The sequence below is a fragment of the Passer domesticus genome, chromosome 5 (genome assembly GCF_036417665.1).
Source record: "Passer domesticus isolate bPasDom1 chromosome 5, bPasDom1.hap1, whole genome shotgun sequence".
NCBI classification, from domain to species: Eukaryota; Metazoa; Chordata; class Aves; order Passeriformes; family Passeridae; genus Passer; species Passer domesticus.
In genome coordinates this window covers 14447847-14465332 of record NC_087478.1, presented here as the reverse complement: position 1 = coordinate 14465332, position 17486 = coordinate 14447847, and the positions used below count along the sequence as shown (strand labels likewise).

Sequence of the window (17486 nt, the reverse complement as noted above, 5' to 3'; positions counted from 1 at the left end):
CACTTTTTTGCAATATACTTCATAAAGCCAATGCCAAAAAAAGCTTTTCACCAGTCTTGTTCTTTAAAAAAAAGAAAACAGTGAACTATTTCAACACAGCATTACTGAATGTGAATTTTTAAGTCTTTCCTCAAAGTGCTGGTGGGCTAAGATAAGAAAAGCTCCATCTCCTTCTATAGAACCACCTCTTCCACAGGGATGGATTTACACTGAATCACTTTATTCCCAACCTTAAAAATACTATTGGATCTAGATGCTGGCAACCCCACTCTGCACAAGCCTTCCTCTGGGCTACAGTCCCAGTTAAGGAATGATTCTTGATCTCTCCCCTGGTCTTGTAAACTTCATGTTTTAGGAAAATCCCTTACAGCTTAACTACTTTTTTTTTTAAGCTAAGCACTGAATTATGTGGGGTAACAATTCCATCTCTTTTTTTTAATATATTTCTCAGATTTTTTTTTAATTCACTTTGGAAAGAAAGTTGAAATATTTCACTCCTAGACAAGTTGAAACAGAGCTTTTTTTTTAGCTGTGAAATGAATATGTCATCAATTGGTACTAAGGAAACAAAGGGTCAAAGAAAACCTCACCCACTTGCACGTTTTATGAACGTTGCTCATCATGGTGATGTCAGTGTGATTTCTTCTATAGGAAAAGAACAGCTTATATGAGAAAATCTGCAAAATCAGATACAAAGAAAGTTTCTGGTTTTCTTTGAAGGATCAGCCTTCACTAAAAACCTGCCAGCTAAAACAAGAGAGACCTGTAATTCTGTTTTTGTTCCCCACCTTGAGTCCCCTTTACCAAATGTTCTGTTTCACTGTTGCCTTCTCTGGCTCTTCTGGACCCACAGAAGCAGCAGCAGCAGAAACAGATCCACCTCTGATCTAACAGCGACCCCTGTTTCCATACAGAGCACTCTGGGAGCTGGCATGAGTCATTTCACCACTGAAAAGTCGTCTGAGTTGCCAGAGTGTTACAGAAACCACTCTTTTAGCTAGAGCAGTGAGTCAGTCGTAACAATTGTATTCACCATTTTGGATTTTAAATCTATTTTAATGGTAAAATAATATGACAAATGGTGTAATGCATGCAAGGAACAATAGGGATAATACATTTAATTAGAAAAGAGTGAAATATCATATCAACAAGATGAAATTGACTGGAAATAGAAGGAAAGTCATACAAATAGGGAAAATATGGAGGATTTTATACAGAAGATATTACAGTATATTCCCAACTCACTGTGGCCTCTTACTGCAATAAAAAGAAAAAAAGTTTAAACTGTCTTTTCTTACAAATCTATTTTGTCTGGAAATATCTACTTGGATCTCATTTTTGAAGGGCCAAGAAAATATATTATTTTATAACAAGAGTTTATTTTTCAAATTCTAGGCATTAAGCATAGCAGCAAGAAAACATACAGGGAAGCAAGAAAAGTATGGACTTAAACTGAAGTTTCCTTATGCAAATCCCGAGTTAATATTGATTAACCCAGCTACCAAGTGACTTTGTTTCTGGAGTATAAAGCAGGTCAAACACTCAAACTCAATAAACGAATGTTATGTTCATTTTTTTAACTTTCTTTTCATGAGCAATCATTTTAATCAGAGGATATGGAAAGCCAAGAAGCCAAGTAAGCTTCTAAATTTTTTTTTAATCTCAAATAGAGTAAAGCTGAATCAGCAAAATGTCTTCCAAAAATCCACTTTAAAAACGTCTTTTTCTTCCTCATGGACATATTGGCAATTATCCAGGTGGTTGATTTCCTTCCTTCCTTCCTTCCTTCCTTCCTTCCTTCCTTCCTTCCTTCCTTCCTTCCTTCCTTCCTTCCTTCCCTTCCCTTCCCTTCCCTTCCCTTCCCTTCCCTTCCCTTCCCTTCCCTTCCCTTCCCTTCCCTTCCCTTCCCTTCCCTTCCCTTCCCTTCCCTTCCCTTCCCTTCCCTTCCCTTCCCTTCCCTTCCCTTCCCTTCCCTTCCCTTCCCTTCCCTTCCCTTCCCTTCCCTTCCCTTCCCTTCCCTTCCCTTCCCGTATTTCAGGGAATGAAAGCCACTGAGAGACTCTGTTCTATTCATAGTCTTCACATAAGCGCTGAAGACCCGAACCGACCGTGACACATCGCTCAGAAAGTTGCCTCCGAGCTCCGACCAGTAACAAAGTTTTGCGAAATCCCAGTCGGCAACCTTGGGCTGCTCGTTGTGTCTTCTTCCTGCGTGGAGTTCCTGTATGCGGGATCTCTGTAGATCAGCAGGCAGGAGGAGCCCCGCAGGCGGCTCCCGCATCCCGCATCCCGCATCCCGCATCCCGCATCCCGCATCCCGTCCCGCGGCCCTTCCCGCCGCTCCCGCCAGGGGCCACTGCAGCCGCGGGGATGCGGCTCGGGAGCATCGCTCAGGAGGCGACATCGCTAAGGGAAAAGCAGCGCGACACGCAGTAACTAGCATAAACTCGTATAATTGACTTAATCACCAGTGCAACATTTTCATGGGGAGTTGAGCTTTGCTTCTTCCCACAGAAGTTTGCGTCCTGTTTATCATTATTTGCGATTGCCCCAAAGAAATCTTTAACTCAAGGCTCCAGGTCCCGCCGGCTGCTCTGCGTGTTTCAGAGCAAGGCAGCAGACCTTGCGCCGGGACACCGGCAGCCCCCTCGGGCCCCCACAGGGTGCTCATTTTGCCCTGGAAAGTAGTTTCACTTTATTTTTCCCCTCTCCACAGCGAGAATTTAATAAAACGAGTTTAAATGAATTTCTGTTTAACTTTGGACTTATCCGTCCCGGACGACAGGTGGCTGCTGCGTGGGGAAGCGGCCGAGAGTCGCCTCCCGCCGAGCTCCGTGCCCGCGGGGCAGCCGCAGCGGGACCCGCCCGGGACCGGCCCCGCGGAGCCGGCAGCGGCCCCGGCCGCCGAGGGGCGGCGGAGCGGGAGCCCCGCGGGGCTGCAGCCGGCCCGGCCCCCGCTACCGCCCGGGAGGGGCCGGGCGGGGCCGGCAGGAAACCCCGCCCCGGGCAGCGCCCGCCGCGCTCCGCGCAGCCTGCGCTGCTCAGCGGAGCCGAGCCGAGCCGAGCCGAGCCGAGCCGGGAGGCTGGAGCGGGACGGGACGGGACAGGACGGGACGGACGAGGCGCGGTGGCTCTGCCGTGCCGCGCAGCCACGCGGGACCGCGCCGCCCGTGGGCCGGCCCCGCCGCGGGGGGGACCTCGGTATTTGATTTTCTTTTCTTCTTTTTGGCGAAGGAGAGAAGCAGCAGGTTTATGCTAATCGCCCTCTGGGGAGCGGCGGCGGGAGGAGGAGGAGGAGAGGAGCCATTTTGAACTCACTTCAAAGTTTAAGGTGGAAAAGTTGGAGCTCTCCAGCCCGCTGCCCGCGGACCGGGACGGGGCGCGGGGCTTGAGGCCGCCGGTGCCCGGGAGGCGAGGGCGGTGGGGGGCGCGGGCCGGCGGCTGATGGATGCGGACGGGCGGGCAGCCCGGCGGGTGGATGGATTGTGCAGCAGCCCGCTGCCCGGCCCCGCTGCCCGCTGAGCTCCGGAGATGCCGCGGCTGCTGTCCGCCGCCGCCTGCGTGTCCTGGGCCGCGCTGCTCTGCGCCCTGGCCTCGGCAGGCGGCGGGGACCCGCGGCCGCCCCGCGCCGCCCCGCTCCTCCACCTGCCCGCGGGCCGCCCCGCCGCCGCCGCCGCCGCCGAGCCGCCGGCGCTGCCGCCCGCCGGGCGCCTGAGGGCTGCGGGCACCGCGCCGCGCCGCGCTCCGCCCGCCGAGCCCCGCGGGCCCCGCGGCAGCGGCGGCCCCTGCCCGCGGCGCGCCCGGCACCGCGCGGCCGCCGAGCCCCGCGGAGCCGCCGCCGGCTGCGCCCCGCCGCCGGGCAGGGAGGGCGGCGGGCGCCGGGGGGCGCGGCGGGCGCGGAGCCTCAACAGCCCCCCGCAGTTCCAGCTGCCCAGCTACCAGGTCTCCATCCCCGAGAACGAACCGGCCGGCACGGCGGTCATCGTGCTGCGGGCCCAGGACCCTGACGAGGGGGAAGCCGGCCGGCTGGCGTACTCCATGGAGGCGCTCTTTGACGAGCGCTCCAACGACTACTTCACCATCGACGCCGAGACGGGCAGTGTGGTCACTGCCCGCAGCCTTGACCGGGAGACGAAGGACACCCACGTGCTGAAGGTTACCGCCTCGGACCATGGTTCCCCACGCCGCCGTTCGGCCACCACCTATCTGACGGTGACTGTGAGTGACACCAACGACCACGAGCCGGTGTTTGAGCAGCCCGAGTACCGGGAGAGCATCCGGGAGAACCTGGAGGTGGGTTATGAGGTGCTGACCATCCGTGCCACTGATGGTGATGCCCCAGCCAATGCCAACATGCTCTACCGCCTGCTGGAGCCAGGAGCTGGCGACGGAGTCTTTGAGATTGACCCGCGTTCCGGGGTTGTGAGGACCCGAGCTTCGGTGGACCGTGAGGAGGTCTCTGAGTACCACCTGGTGGTGGAAGCCAATGACCAGGGCAAGGACCCGGGACCGCGCAGTGCCACAGCGATGGTGCACATCACTGTAGAGGACGAGAATGACAACTACCCTCAGTTCAGTGAGAAGCGCTACCTGGTCCAGGTGCCAGAGGATGCCCCAGTGAACAGCCAGATACTGCAGGTACAGGCCACAGATCGGGACCGGGGCAGCAATGCCCAGGTGCACTACAGCATTGTGAGTGGCAACCTGAAAGGCCAGTTCTACATTCACTCTTTCTCTGGCGCCATCGACCTCATCAACCCTCTGGATTATGAGACTATTCGGGAGTACACACTGCGGATCAAAGCCCAGGATGGGGGCAGACCTCCTTTGATCAACTCCAGTGGTATGGTGTCAGTGCAGGTTGTAGATGTGAATGACAATGCCCCCATCTTTGTGAGCACTCCCTTCCAGGCCACTGTGCTGGAGAATGTTCCTCTGGGCTACTCGGTGCTGCACATCCAGGCTGTGGATGCTGACTCTGGAGAGAATGCCCGCCTGGAGTACAAACTCATAGAGATGGCACCATCCGCTGGAGGTGCCCCTGTAGCAGGTGACTCTGGGTTCCCTTTTCAAATCAACAACAGCACGGGGTGGATCACTGTGGCTGCGGAGCTGGACCGAGAGACTGTGGAAAACTATCACTTTGGGGTGGAGGCCAGGGACCACGGTGTGCCGGTCATGACCTCCTCAGCCAGCGTGTCCATCACTGTCCTGGACGTGAACGACAACAATCCCACGTTCACAGAGAAGGTGTATCACCTCAGACTGAACGAGGATGCAGCTGTGGGCAGCAGTGTCCTGACGCTGACAGCAGTGGACAGGGACGTTAACAGTGTTGTGACTTACCAGATTACCAGTGGCAACACCAGGAACCGTTTTGCCATCACCAGTCAGAGTGGAGGAGGGCTGATCACACTGGCCTTGCCCCTGGATTACAAGCAAGAGAGGCAGTATGTACTCACAGTCACTGCCTCTGATGGCACTCGCTTTGACACTGTCCAGGTCTTCATCAATGTCACAGATGCCAACACACACCGCCCAGTCTTCCAGAGCTCCCACTACACAGTGAGTGTCAGTGAGGACAAGCCCATTGGCACCTCTATTGTCACCATCAGTGCCACTGATGAAGACACAGGGGAGAACGCAAGAATCACTTATATTTTGGACGATAATATCCCCCAGTTCCGCATTGACCCTGATACAGGCACCATCACCACCCTGATGGAGCTGGACTATGAGGACCAGGCCTCCTACACACTGGCCATTACAGCCCACGACAATGGTATCCCCCAGAAATCGGACACGACCTACGTTGAGATTCTCATCCTGGATGCCAATGACAACGCACCCCGCTTCCTGCGCGACCGCTACCAGGGCTCGGTTTTTGAGGATGTGCCGCTCTCCACCAGCGTCCTGCAGCTGTCTGCCACTGACCGTGACTCGGGCCTCAATGGCCGTCTCCTCTACACATTCCAAGGTGGTGACGATGGAGATGGGGACTTCTACATTGAACCCACTTCTGGAGTGATACGCACGCTGCGCAAGCTGGACCGCGAGAACGTGGCTGTCTACAGCCTGCGGGCTTTCGCTGTGGACAGGGGCAGCCCGCCACTGAAGGCCTCTGTGGACATCCAGGTGACTGTGCTGGACATTAATGACAACCCCCCTGTCTTTGAGAAGGATGAATTTGATATCTTTGTGGAGGAGAACAGCCCCGTGGGCTCTATTGTGGCACGGATCAGTGCAGCTGATCCTGACGAGGGGACCAATGCACAGATCATGTACCAGATTGTAGAGGGGAACATCCCTGAGGTCTTCCAACTAGACTTGCTCAATGGAGACCTCACAGCCCTAATGGACCTGGATTATGAGAGCAGGACAGAGTATGTTATTGTGGTGCAGGCCACTTCAGCGCCTCTTGTGAGCCGAGCAACTGTGCACATCCGCCTCCTGGACCAGAACGATAATCCACCCGTGCTGCAGGACTTCCAGATCCTCTTCAACAACTACGTGACCAACAAGTCCAACAGCTTTCCCTCTGGCGTGATTGGCAAGATCCCAGCTCACGATCCTGATGTGTCTGATAGCCTGGCCTACACTTTTGTCCAAGGCAATGAATTAAACTTACTCCTTTTGGACTCTGTCACTGGGGAACTCAAACTCAGTCGTGATCTGGACAACAACAGACCCCTGGAAGCCCTTATGAAAGTGTCAGTCTCAGGTAAGCAAGCATGATTTTTGAGTGCATGATTTTGTTTGTCAGACCAGTATGGGGGCATGGGCAGAAATAACACACTTGCAGTTTAGAGTGTAGCTCTTGGCTTCCTGAAGCAGCAATTTATCTGTGAAGTTTTTGGAGAGGAACCACAAAAATCTATCAAGTCTGTGTGCTGTGGATTGAAGTGGTGCTTTGAAGTTATTTAGTAAACGTGGATCACAAGGGTAAATAAATATGAGTGTGCATGGAAGGGAGCGTACCCCCTCAGCTGAGGTGGTACTGAGGCTGGTACTGAGGCTGGAACTTTTCTGATGTGGTTCCATAAAGGTAGAAAATGATGTAACTTGCAAAGATGTAGGGAATGCACAGGTATCTGTTGTCTCCCCTCCCTCTATTTTTCGGTTTAAAAAGTTGAGATTTGATATGTCTGCCTTTTCAGCAACAAAACATGTTTACTCCCTTCTGTGTACCCAGAGGTTTGGCTGGTAGTTCCTTAGACCTCAGCCCAGAGCTGCTGTGGGCCAGGTGGATGTTCTGCTGTGTTTGCACTGCTGACATGCACTCCTGTGGGAAATGGCAGCTCTGAAAGCAGTGAGTTGTGGCTGTGTGATAGCTGTGTGACATGGCTAATGGCACTGGAGCTGCTTTAGTGGCACTGGGGACACATATTGGCCAAATGCAGCCCCCAAACCAGGGCTGTTACGGGGAGGGAGGCAGGGAGAGGAGGATTGCCATGCATTAACATCATTGGAGAACCTCTGTCTGTGTGTGTGTGTGAAGACTATTCCATATTGTCCAATATGTACTTTTATTTGAGTACAAACACACTCTTAGGATATTATCTTTTTCTGCTCAGTTGCTTGTTTATCATGGAATTACCTTTTATGCCTCTAATTGTGACATCAATTGTGCAATGAGTAATTTCCTCTTCAGGTGCCACTCTATAAAGTTTACTGTGGACCTGATCCCATATTTCTGTTGACTTTCAAAGGTTTAGCCAGATAGTTTTCTTGCTGCCTCTCTCTGCTGACTAAAACTAAGATTTGTGTTATTTTTGTTAGAAAAAAAGGCTCAAAGTACTAGGTATGTAAAATCACACTTGGGGAGATGATTAGAGAAATAATAATCAAACTGTGGCATAATCCCAGCAGCAACTGTTTTGCTATAAAAGTGGCCACAGTGTGCAGCAAGGCCTCGGAAAAGTGAGCCACACTCTCGCTTGTGTTTGCAGGCTTGAGGTTCTTTTTTCTTCAGAAAAATGAAAGTGACATTAACTGAGCTGACTGATTTTGCTGCAGTGTATCCCCTGAAAAGCCACTCCTGGTTCTTCCAAAATGCTAGGGTGCAGATATGTGGTATCTGCAGGTTTCTGTGTCCTGTGAGAACTAGTAGGAAAAACAGAAAGTAGGCTTGTGACCTTAAAGAAAAACATTTGGATTAAGGTGCAGATGATTGCATGGTCACTGTCTGTTTGAACCAGTAGCTCTTTATCTGGTAGCAGAAGATAAGCACTCATCTTGGAGCACAAAGCTTGGAAAAGTTGTTAGGCTAGATGAGGAGTGTGTTCAGTGCAGAAAAATAGCTGGCATGGATGATTCCTTTCTCAGGATAGTGATTTGCATGGTTCAAGTGGGTGAAGTCTCAGGTAGGAGTGAAGACCTATTTTCTTATGCAGGAGATTGATTATTCCAGCATCCTTTTCATGTTTTGTGAAGGTGTGATCCTTGAAACTGTGCTGTGATGTTCATCAAAATGAACTGTCTGTTGCATGTCTTGAGATATTTAAAATGCTTAAGTTTTTTATGGCTAGGATTTTAAGGTAATTTTAACGAGCACTGAACTACGCTTGACGTTTATTTGGAGAAGTTGGCTGTGTGGAAATTGGAAGGGCAGTTTGTCGTGTGATTAGTCCATGAAAGTCTCACCTGCCTGGTTTCTCTGATTTATCTGATGCAGTTCAGAAAAGAAAAGAGACAGAGAAGAAGCTCAGACAGAAGTACTCCACAGGGTTATCTCTAAGTGTTGCGTAACACCTGCAAATCATCTGCTAAAATGACCTGCCAGTTAACTGGAAAAAACGTGTCTGTGGAGTAGCCATTAACCTCTCAACCCAGACAAACACAAAGTCCTCCGCTACTCACAGCTGCTCTTAGGTCAGGGAAGGGCTGGAACTCCTTATGAACTTGGGGGATTTGATCTCTATTTGAGTCGGAAATAACAGTGGTGCTATGAAAATCTTATTTCTGTCTAGCGATGTGTTGTGCAGCAGAGGCATGTGAGTGTGTGCAGTGCTAGCGAGGAGCCCTGCTACTCCACGGAGTTACTTTGAGACACTGATACGTGGCTAAACGCAGCACTCTTTCATTTCACTTGGGGATCATTCAAATAAACACTATAATTTTTTGCCTTCTCCTTATAAACAAAATTTAAGAATCGTGAAGAACAAGCAAATGGAGCTAATAGGCTTCATAAAGCTGTCAGAAGCTTCGTGTCATCATTGTCAGAGGTGGCGAGCAGCTGGGGCGGGCTGGGGGCGTGCGTGGCTCTGCCCTTGCCTGGGTGCTGTGGGGTACCTGTGGGCTGTGCCCCCCAGCCAGGCAGGAACCGACCCGGGCAGAGCAGGGAGGAGTGTGGGTGGTGCGATATTAGCATTTTGCTTTGCATTGGGAAGGAGCTTTTGAAGTCAGTCTCTTTTGAAGTGAATCTCTCTGGGTGTCCCTCTGCCTGTGCCTGTTGCACAGAGCCCTCTGAGTGAACAAACCGGACCCCTTTTGCATGCAGCTGTTCCAGGAGTGCTCCAGGGGTCCCTTAAAAAAGAATATTCTCCTTTTGCTAGTGTACCTTCAAGGTTTTCCTACAGAAAGGCAGAGCTTTAGCTGTATATTTCCATATCTGCACATTGTGTTGTTTTAACAACACGTTTGTGTTGTTGTTTTAATTTGGACTCCGCTGAAATCCTGCCCCTACTTTCCAGGAGAGGCAGGATTTTACTCTGACCTTCTAAAACAGGTGGCCAACAGTCTGTGATTTCTTAGTTTTACTAATTGACAGGATGGTTAAATATGATTACTTTTTGTCCACAGTGATGTTCATCATAATGTTAAATTGGGATTTATTTGGTCCAAAATGGGTTAAACATTGTTGAAGTCACCTTGCATTTGCTTGTTAAACATTATATTGCAGTTCTTGCTGGGGCAGTGGGGGGGAGGCTGGTATGAGCATCAGCTTTTCACAAATGTTACACAAGTTTGCCTGGGTATCACATTGCAAACACTGCTGGCACCTGCTTGGCTGTGTTGCCACAAGTAGTCCCACTTATCATCAACGACAGCTCGGTGGGATACAATAGATCTGTGTGCAAACTCCTCTGGGAACCCAGCCTAAACCAGCAGTGCACACAAAACCCAAACTGGCTGGATGCTACAGCTTTTGCGTGGTGCAGATAAATGTAAAATATCATTATGCAACATACAATATACAATTCTGGGAAGGTGTTGCACCTCAGGCAGTGAGGGATAGACACCCGAGCATTTCTGAGGACTGTGCAAGCTCAAGCATCGTCTTTTACATTTCTTTAGCTTTAAATATCCAGTGGCATTCAGTGAGGTTATTGGCTATCAGCAAATATAAATTAACATAGAGCTTGTTCGAGTTATAATCAAGTTTGGGAATTTTTACTCAGAGCTTCATAAGGAGCCCTCATTATTATTGTAATTTAAAAGTCATTAGTGCTGATGATCCTGAATCTCCAGGTCTGTGCCTTCTCCATACAGATGATGCAATACTTTTGTGCAGCCCTTCTCAGAAAGCTGCAGGATTGTATCCCCAGTCCTTGTGTGGTGTGTTTGGTGGGACTGAAATGAAGGATGATTGATAATAGCTAGGAGTGGTGACTTTAAACACTTACCTTTATTTTCCTAAAATAGCCAGTCAAGAGCAGTGACCATCGATTAAAGCTAGGGTAGTTCCTGGATCTGCTGTAGCTACCTGTATCCTTTATTGCTTCCATATAGGTTCCATATTCTAATTCATGCTGCAGCATTATAGATGTGTGTCTATACTGGAATGTGACTTTCTGTTTTCAGCTGCATGAGGTGTTCCAGCTGATAAAAAGCTGTGGCTGCTTTGTTGCTTCCCTACAGGCTTCCTTCCACTTCATTCCTGGGCTTCATAGGAGTGGTATGTTTTTATTTCAAAAGACAGGAAAACATGTAGCACAATGAGGAGAAATTATTTAGCAAAGTTTGACAAAGTAACTTTTTATGAGATAAAAGGTATCTTCTGTCTCTCAATAAATAAAATGTTGATACTTTTCTTGTTTATTTCTGGGAAAGAGAGAAGCTATGGTAACAAGGAGAAAGTAAAAGAAGAATGAGATATGACAGTGAGAAGGATCTAATAGGCTTTACTTGGTAACAAGTCGCATGGGAAAGAAATTAAGTGTAGAGAAGTGTGGTTGTGGGATTACCTTGAAAACTTTTCTCCCTCTCATTTTCACATTATTTGCAAATGAGGAGATAGTTGTAATAACTTTTTTTTAAAAAATTGGATTAGTAATTGGTTTATATTTTTGATTGCTTTTTAAGCCTCAGGGTATATTAAAGAATTGGTTTCCTTGGTGTATTCTCTTGTGATTTGCTTCCATCTCAGACATCACTGAAGTATTCTTCCTTCTGACCTGCACCCCTGAATTCAGAAGAATCCTCACTTGTTCTGTTTTTCTGGTCAGGCATTTGAGAATTGTTTTAGACTGGGGTTGTGGAGCCTGCTGCAAACTGCCAAATACAGAATAAACATTGACATGTTGTCCAGGTAATGGCAAAAGAACCCTTTGTTTAGAATACAGGAACAGTTTTCTAAGTTTCGATGTTAGCATGATAGTAAACCTGCAGCAGAGGTAGTGGTGGGGAAAGTAGGTGATGTGAAGCAGTGGGATTTTATACTTCATTATCTCCAACATCCCAGGTGTTACCTGAGGAAGTGTCTGGCTGCTGATAAAGCTATCATTTTACATCTGCTCATTGAATGGCCCATTTTCCTTCAGTGTATATACTTAATACCTTGGAACTCCCATCCATTGCTGTCTCCCATCTTGGAGTTAAATAAATTTTCTCAAGACATCCCATGACTGAGGAACATAATGTGAGGTTTAAAGTGCAACATTAGGTGAAGCAGGTAGTGTGCTCACTGCTCTTCTGTAGGGTGATTGAGACCCTTAGCAGACACTTGGATAGGAACCCAGACATCCTCACATTTCAATCAGTCTGGTTAAAGCATCTTGCCACCCTGGTAGCTCCCAGCATCTTCATGGAGGGTTTGGGGTGACTTAGTCATCATCTGCCTCCTCCTCAGTGTGCAGCAGGTCTGTCAGACACCCCTGCAGCTGACAAGTTGTCTCCAGTCTTTGGGCTGGCTGGGTGCTCAGAGTTCATGGGTCCAGGGGCTGTGAGAGCATGCCTCAGCTATGATGGTGGTTCCAGTTCTGCCAGATGTGCAGCTGCTGGAACCACCATATGCACACACTGCCATAGCTGAGCTCACATCCATCTGGTTATGTTGGGTACAGCAATTTCTGGGCACTGGTTTGACTTGCAGTTTCACTGGGGCCCCTCAATTCCCTTGTGGGTCAGGTGAGACTGTCCCCAAAGACCCTAGGAATATGACTGCTCTGAAAGATGGAGCAGGAAACAACTAAATGTGAAGCAGAAACCTTTTTAAACCTGTGTGCAAGCACCTTTTCAATATTCAGCAGTGTAGGCAACTCTAGCAGTAATGCTCATGCATGGAGGATGAGTAAGGGAAGGATCAAATGCCAAGACACAAGATCTGTGCTCTCCATTCCTTCAACCTCTCTTTCTTAAGCCTTCAGGGTTTGAGAGCCAGTTGGTGAGGACAAGCACTATGTCTGAGTACTTGAGATAACAACACAGCTTACCTGCTTACCTCAGTATTGCCTAAGTTACAGGGTTTGGGCAACTATCTCTTTTGGCTTCCTTTGACCTACTGACTTGCATTTCCAAAAATATCTATGGAAAGTATTTAGGAAATGCAGGAGGGTTAGAAGAGCTGAAGATACTCAGATCAGATCTAATGACAGTCTTTGGCAATCTTCCATGTTACAGTTTTTCTGTCCTGGTTTCTGTGGGAATTATGATGTTTTTAGGTAATATAGTAGTCCTGTCTACTCTGACATCTACTTTGCCATTCAAGAAACAAGCATGGTAGTACTGCCTTTTCTGAAGGATAGGGTTTTTTGTTGTCTGCTCCTTTTTTAAGACTAGTTGTACAAAAGATTGCATAAATCAAAGTACAGAACAAGTTGACAAGAAGTTCAGTTCTTCAAAGATTTTTTCACAGTGGTTGTCCACTTGAAACAAAGGACATCTGAGACCTAATTAAATTAAATTAAATTTTACCACTTTGTATTTCTGTGACAAGTGACAGTATTATTTCCCCCCCAACACCAACGGAGCTCTTTTTCCAGTGTTGAAAAACACTGAACTATTTATAGAAGTAATACAGTTTTCCAAAAGGGGCAGAATGTAATCTTTATCAAAAATTTTGCAATCTGTTGAGATTCGCCTAATGCTTTTTTTAAAAAATTCTTAAGGCTTTGCTTGAGAATGAATTACAGTATGTTGATCTTGTTGGATTGAAAACAGCATTATCAAAGGTACAGCTTGGCTTTGATGGTCGGATCTCTATCTGGTACCATGATCATCCTCTCATATCATCCTCTTGATATCTCTTGAAATGCTTCAAATGTAGGTTGCAGCCATGACTGGTTGATAAGCAGGAGGGCTGTTGACTGGAAATGTCCATCTCGCCCCACTGATTAAAGAGGGAAATAAATGACTGACTGGGGCTGATTGCCTTGCTGTTAGGTGGCCAAGGTTCAGTGGGATGAACCCACCCTGAATGTGTGTGCCAGAACGGAAGGGTTTGTTTTCTTTTGGAGTGATGGTTGTACTTATTTCTGTTATAGCAAACTACCTGTAGTAACAGGCTTAGCAGACTAGATAGAAAAGATGGGGGAGGCTGTAATTTGCAAAGAGGAAAATGTTTTGCCATGAATAATGTTAGGATATGCTTTAAATATTGTCAAGGGTTTGAGTGAATGGAAGGAGAAAGTATGCTTTTATGGGGTTTTGGCATTCAACAAAGAAAGAAAATTTAAAAATACTTCAGAAGGATGATCTTTGCACTTGGAAAAAAGCACTTGCACAGAAAAATAGGATTTGCTGGAGAGAAAGGAAAACTGTTGGACTTTGTTTCAACAAGTCATTAATGCTGCTAAGCTGTAACCACCTTCATATTTATTCTAATGTTTACTCTTGCCAAGCACAAAAAAAGCAAATAAATGGAACAGCAAACCTTTAATAAATGCTCAGGGGACCACATGATAAACATAGACATGTTATGTTTATCACAAACAAAGGAAAGTAATCTGTTTTCAACACCATTGCCTGACATGTGATAGATGCCACATTCCATCAGGTCTCCAGCACTTTTGGAAATGATGCATATGGTCAAAATATTTCAATGCTTTTTAAAGGAGGCAAAAGAAAAATCCCTTGTTAACAACTGCTGTCAACAATGGCATCTCCTGCCTGCCGTGGAGTCTGTGGGCTTAGCCCAGTTCTAGGAAGAAGCAGAAGGTTCTGGACCTCACCAAAAGGGGCAAAGCAAGGACTATGCTGTTAGATTTGAGTTTCCAAGATGTGATGGCCAGCACCTAGCAGTCTGTCCTTGCTGTTAGATCCCAAGGGGCTGTTAGGTTTGGAAGCTAATGTACTCAAGGTGTATCTCTGTAGCTGCCATGCCACCAGGCACACATCATGGACACAAAGATGTGCTGGATTGGTTGGGTTTGTTCTTTCCTTTGACTAGCCACAGATCAGACTCCTTGATCCTATTCAAAACTGATGTTAGCAAGTCACTGAGCTTATTGCATTGAATTCCTGTCACAGCACTTTTGAACTTTCCAGGAACCAGCTCAGCCTCTCATTTATTTGTGTGCTTGCAGTGTTTGTGCTGGCTCAGTTTCTAAAGGAGACCCTTGAACATCCAAGCTCTGATTTTTAGCTTTAAAATTGATTTGGCTGTGTGAATTTAGTTTAAATCATGAGAAAGCTGTCCCACACCAGTGCATTTCTTGCTTTAGCAGCCTCCAGACACTGCAGGCACCATTCAGCAGTGACTAGGGAGAGGCATTTGGCACCTTTCATGCCTTAGATCTGGTAAGAGGACTTGGACCTAACCAGCAAATGCTAGAGCATTTCACTTGTAGGTGCCTGTTCCCTGCAGCCCTATTCTGTTTTAGGCAGTTAAGTGTCCTGTAAAGTGGGAATACTTGAAATACCATCCCACTACAGCTTGGGCACTTCACTCAGCGCAGCGATCAGGACACTCAGCAGGGCAGAGATGGGCTGGGCTCCAGCCCTTGATCTAAGAGCTCTCACTGTGCTGTACATTAAAGAGGAGCCGAAGAAGGTTCACAAGCTGTTGTGGGACTCACATTTCCCATGTCTTTGGTGAGTGCCATAAGCCACAGGATCACGCTCACTCTTGCAGGGTGCAGAAGAGGAGGATTTCTGGCTCTTGTGCGTGGGCACCTCTGCTTCAGCAGCAGTGTGGGCACTCTGGCTTTTACCCTCAGCTGCTGGATGCTCTTAGGCCGTAACAAAAGTGGGATCACAAGCCATTCAGGCCATGTCAGGACTGGGTCACTTCTGGTTCTAACCAGGAACTGAATTCTTCTCACCTGGGAACTTAAAGGTAAAATAAAGCAGAACTCTAGGAATTTTCATGGAGTACTTTTCTGTTGATCAGAGATGGTTTATTTGCCTCCTGGCTTTAACTATTTATAAATATATTCTGATTTTATGTGGAGCAGCCCCCAAATGGGCTAAAGGCTTGGTTATGGAAGAATTCATGGGCTCAGACTTAAATTACTGCTAAATATTCAGAGTCCAGCCCATCTTGGCCTACTGTTTAATCCTCTTTCTCACTGCAGTTTGCCATGATGATAGACTTGTGGCAATTATCAGCGTGTTGCTGCTCGTCCCTTGGGTGCAGTGGCTTCTCCTGCAGAGTGCTTGCTGATGCTGTGGACAGCCATTGCTGGCCTACACGTGAGGTAAAGGTCCCTTGGCAGCACTGACTGGGCTGAACTGTCCCTTTGGCTGACTCAGTTTCCCTTCTCACAGGGGTATTTCTGGTGTTGGCCTCCTCTTACTGACACAGCGTAATTTAGTGATGTGTGCTCTGCGTGATGAGCTCTCCATCTGGCAGATAATTGCCTGCTAGTTTAAATCCCATCTTAACTTCAGTTTCTCAAGCTCATGAACCTGCTGGTGCCTTCTGGTTAGTTTTGCAGGGTGTTTGCAAAAGGGTTTGGTATAAGTTATAGTGATGTGGGTAAATTTCTCTGGTTTTTTGACTGGTATATAAGACAGATTAACTTTTAGGTCCTACTTACCAAGATACCTGACATTATTCTGCATTGAGTTTGGCAGAATGACACCTGGGTTTGGAGACCAAGCTGCTGGCAGCAGGCGCTGGTTGTTTGCACTGGTTATGCAGAGTGGGAGCCCTGGGTATGTTCTAGGACCTGGTAGATGCTGAAACCTTCTTACACAATACACGCTGGTGTTCCTCTTTCCTCCTTCCATATATTTTTCTCCTTTCTCCCTTTGCACTCAGTGGATCAGTTTGCCCTATCCTGTTGTGCAGCAAGGTGCTGCATCTCTGGAGCTTACATGCTGCAAGTTTGTACAGGGCCATGCACAGCAGAGGCCTGGCTGGGCTGCTTTTGTAATACCTGCTGTAAATAATGAGGATAACCAGCAGGCATCGAGTGAGTGACTGCCCTGTGAGATAACACGGTGTCTGTGGCAGGCCTGGGGGCTGGCTGGCAGCCGCTTGCTTGGTGTGGCAGCCTCCCTTGTCACTGCCTTCCCTCTTGCACGTGGGGAGGCAGGGCAGATTTCTCATCCACTCTGCACCTCTTCTGACCACCGTGCCATCACTGGGGAGGGTGTGTTGGTGCAGGGTCTGTCCCTTCCTGGGATGCCCCTGGAGAATCAGGGCATGGCCCATGCAGCCCTTGCACTTCCACTGGCAGTCCTGGGCCTGAGACTTCAGCAGTGATGGCTGCTGGTTGCAGCTTCCAGAGGTTTTGCACACAATCCTTTGCCCCTCTCCTTGTGCAGAGCCCAGGGAGTCCCAGCATAAGGTGCTGCTGACAGTCCCAGGGGTCACCAGCACAAGGAGCCACAGGACATCTGTGTCCAGCTCAGGACAGGGCATGCTGCACACTGAGTGCTTGTTGTCTTTGCAGTCTGGGGGAGCAACACCTGTGTGGCCCAGTCTGGGTATTGATGCTGACTGTATTTTTTTCCTATTCCTTGTGCAAAGGTGCAGTTGCCTTTATTGTCTTGTGCCTTTGTGCCTCAGCTACCCTATGGCTCAGCTAATAACAGTGTCTGGGACTTTATTCAGCTTTAAGAAGCTTTAAACTAAGAAATTCCTATTTACTACTAACAGCATTGATGGACATGACTGATTAATGGCAATAAACTCAGGTGAGAACTGAGAGACAAGGACATTTTTTGTGTTCTGTGCAGTGAACTTGCTTGTTTTGTACAACTGAATTTTACGAACTTTTGTACGATCTGCTTTTAAAATATGTCCTTTGCCAAGTGGTGGGGATTTCTTAAGCTGAGATGATTGATTCAGTCCTTTATCTCAGACAGCCTGCATCAGA

The 17486-nt window shown here is 48.0% G+C and overlaps 1 protein-coding gene across 5 annotated transcripts in view; it reads left to right on the top strand.

The window, feature by feature from the left end:
* The first annotated feature begins 3840 nt into the window (after positions 1 to 3840).
* CELSR1 (cadherin EGF LAG seven-pass G-type receptor 1) overlaps positions 3841 to 17486 on the top strand; it is a 163591-nt gene continuing 149945 nt past the window's right edge. For 4 of the 5 annotated variants that reach the window (XM_064422106.1, XM_064422103.1, XM_064422105.1 and 1 more), the window contains exon 1: positions 3908 to 6721. In XM_064422106.1, the coding sequence (XP_064278176.1) occupies positions 4039 to 6721 (2683 nt within the window). In that variant the 5' untranslated portion in view covers positions 3908 to 4038. Of the gene's footprint in view, positions 6722 to 17486 lie in introns of all 5 variants that reach the window. The other variant, XM_064422107.1, reaches the window with a different exon arrangement.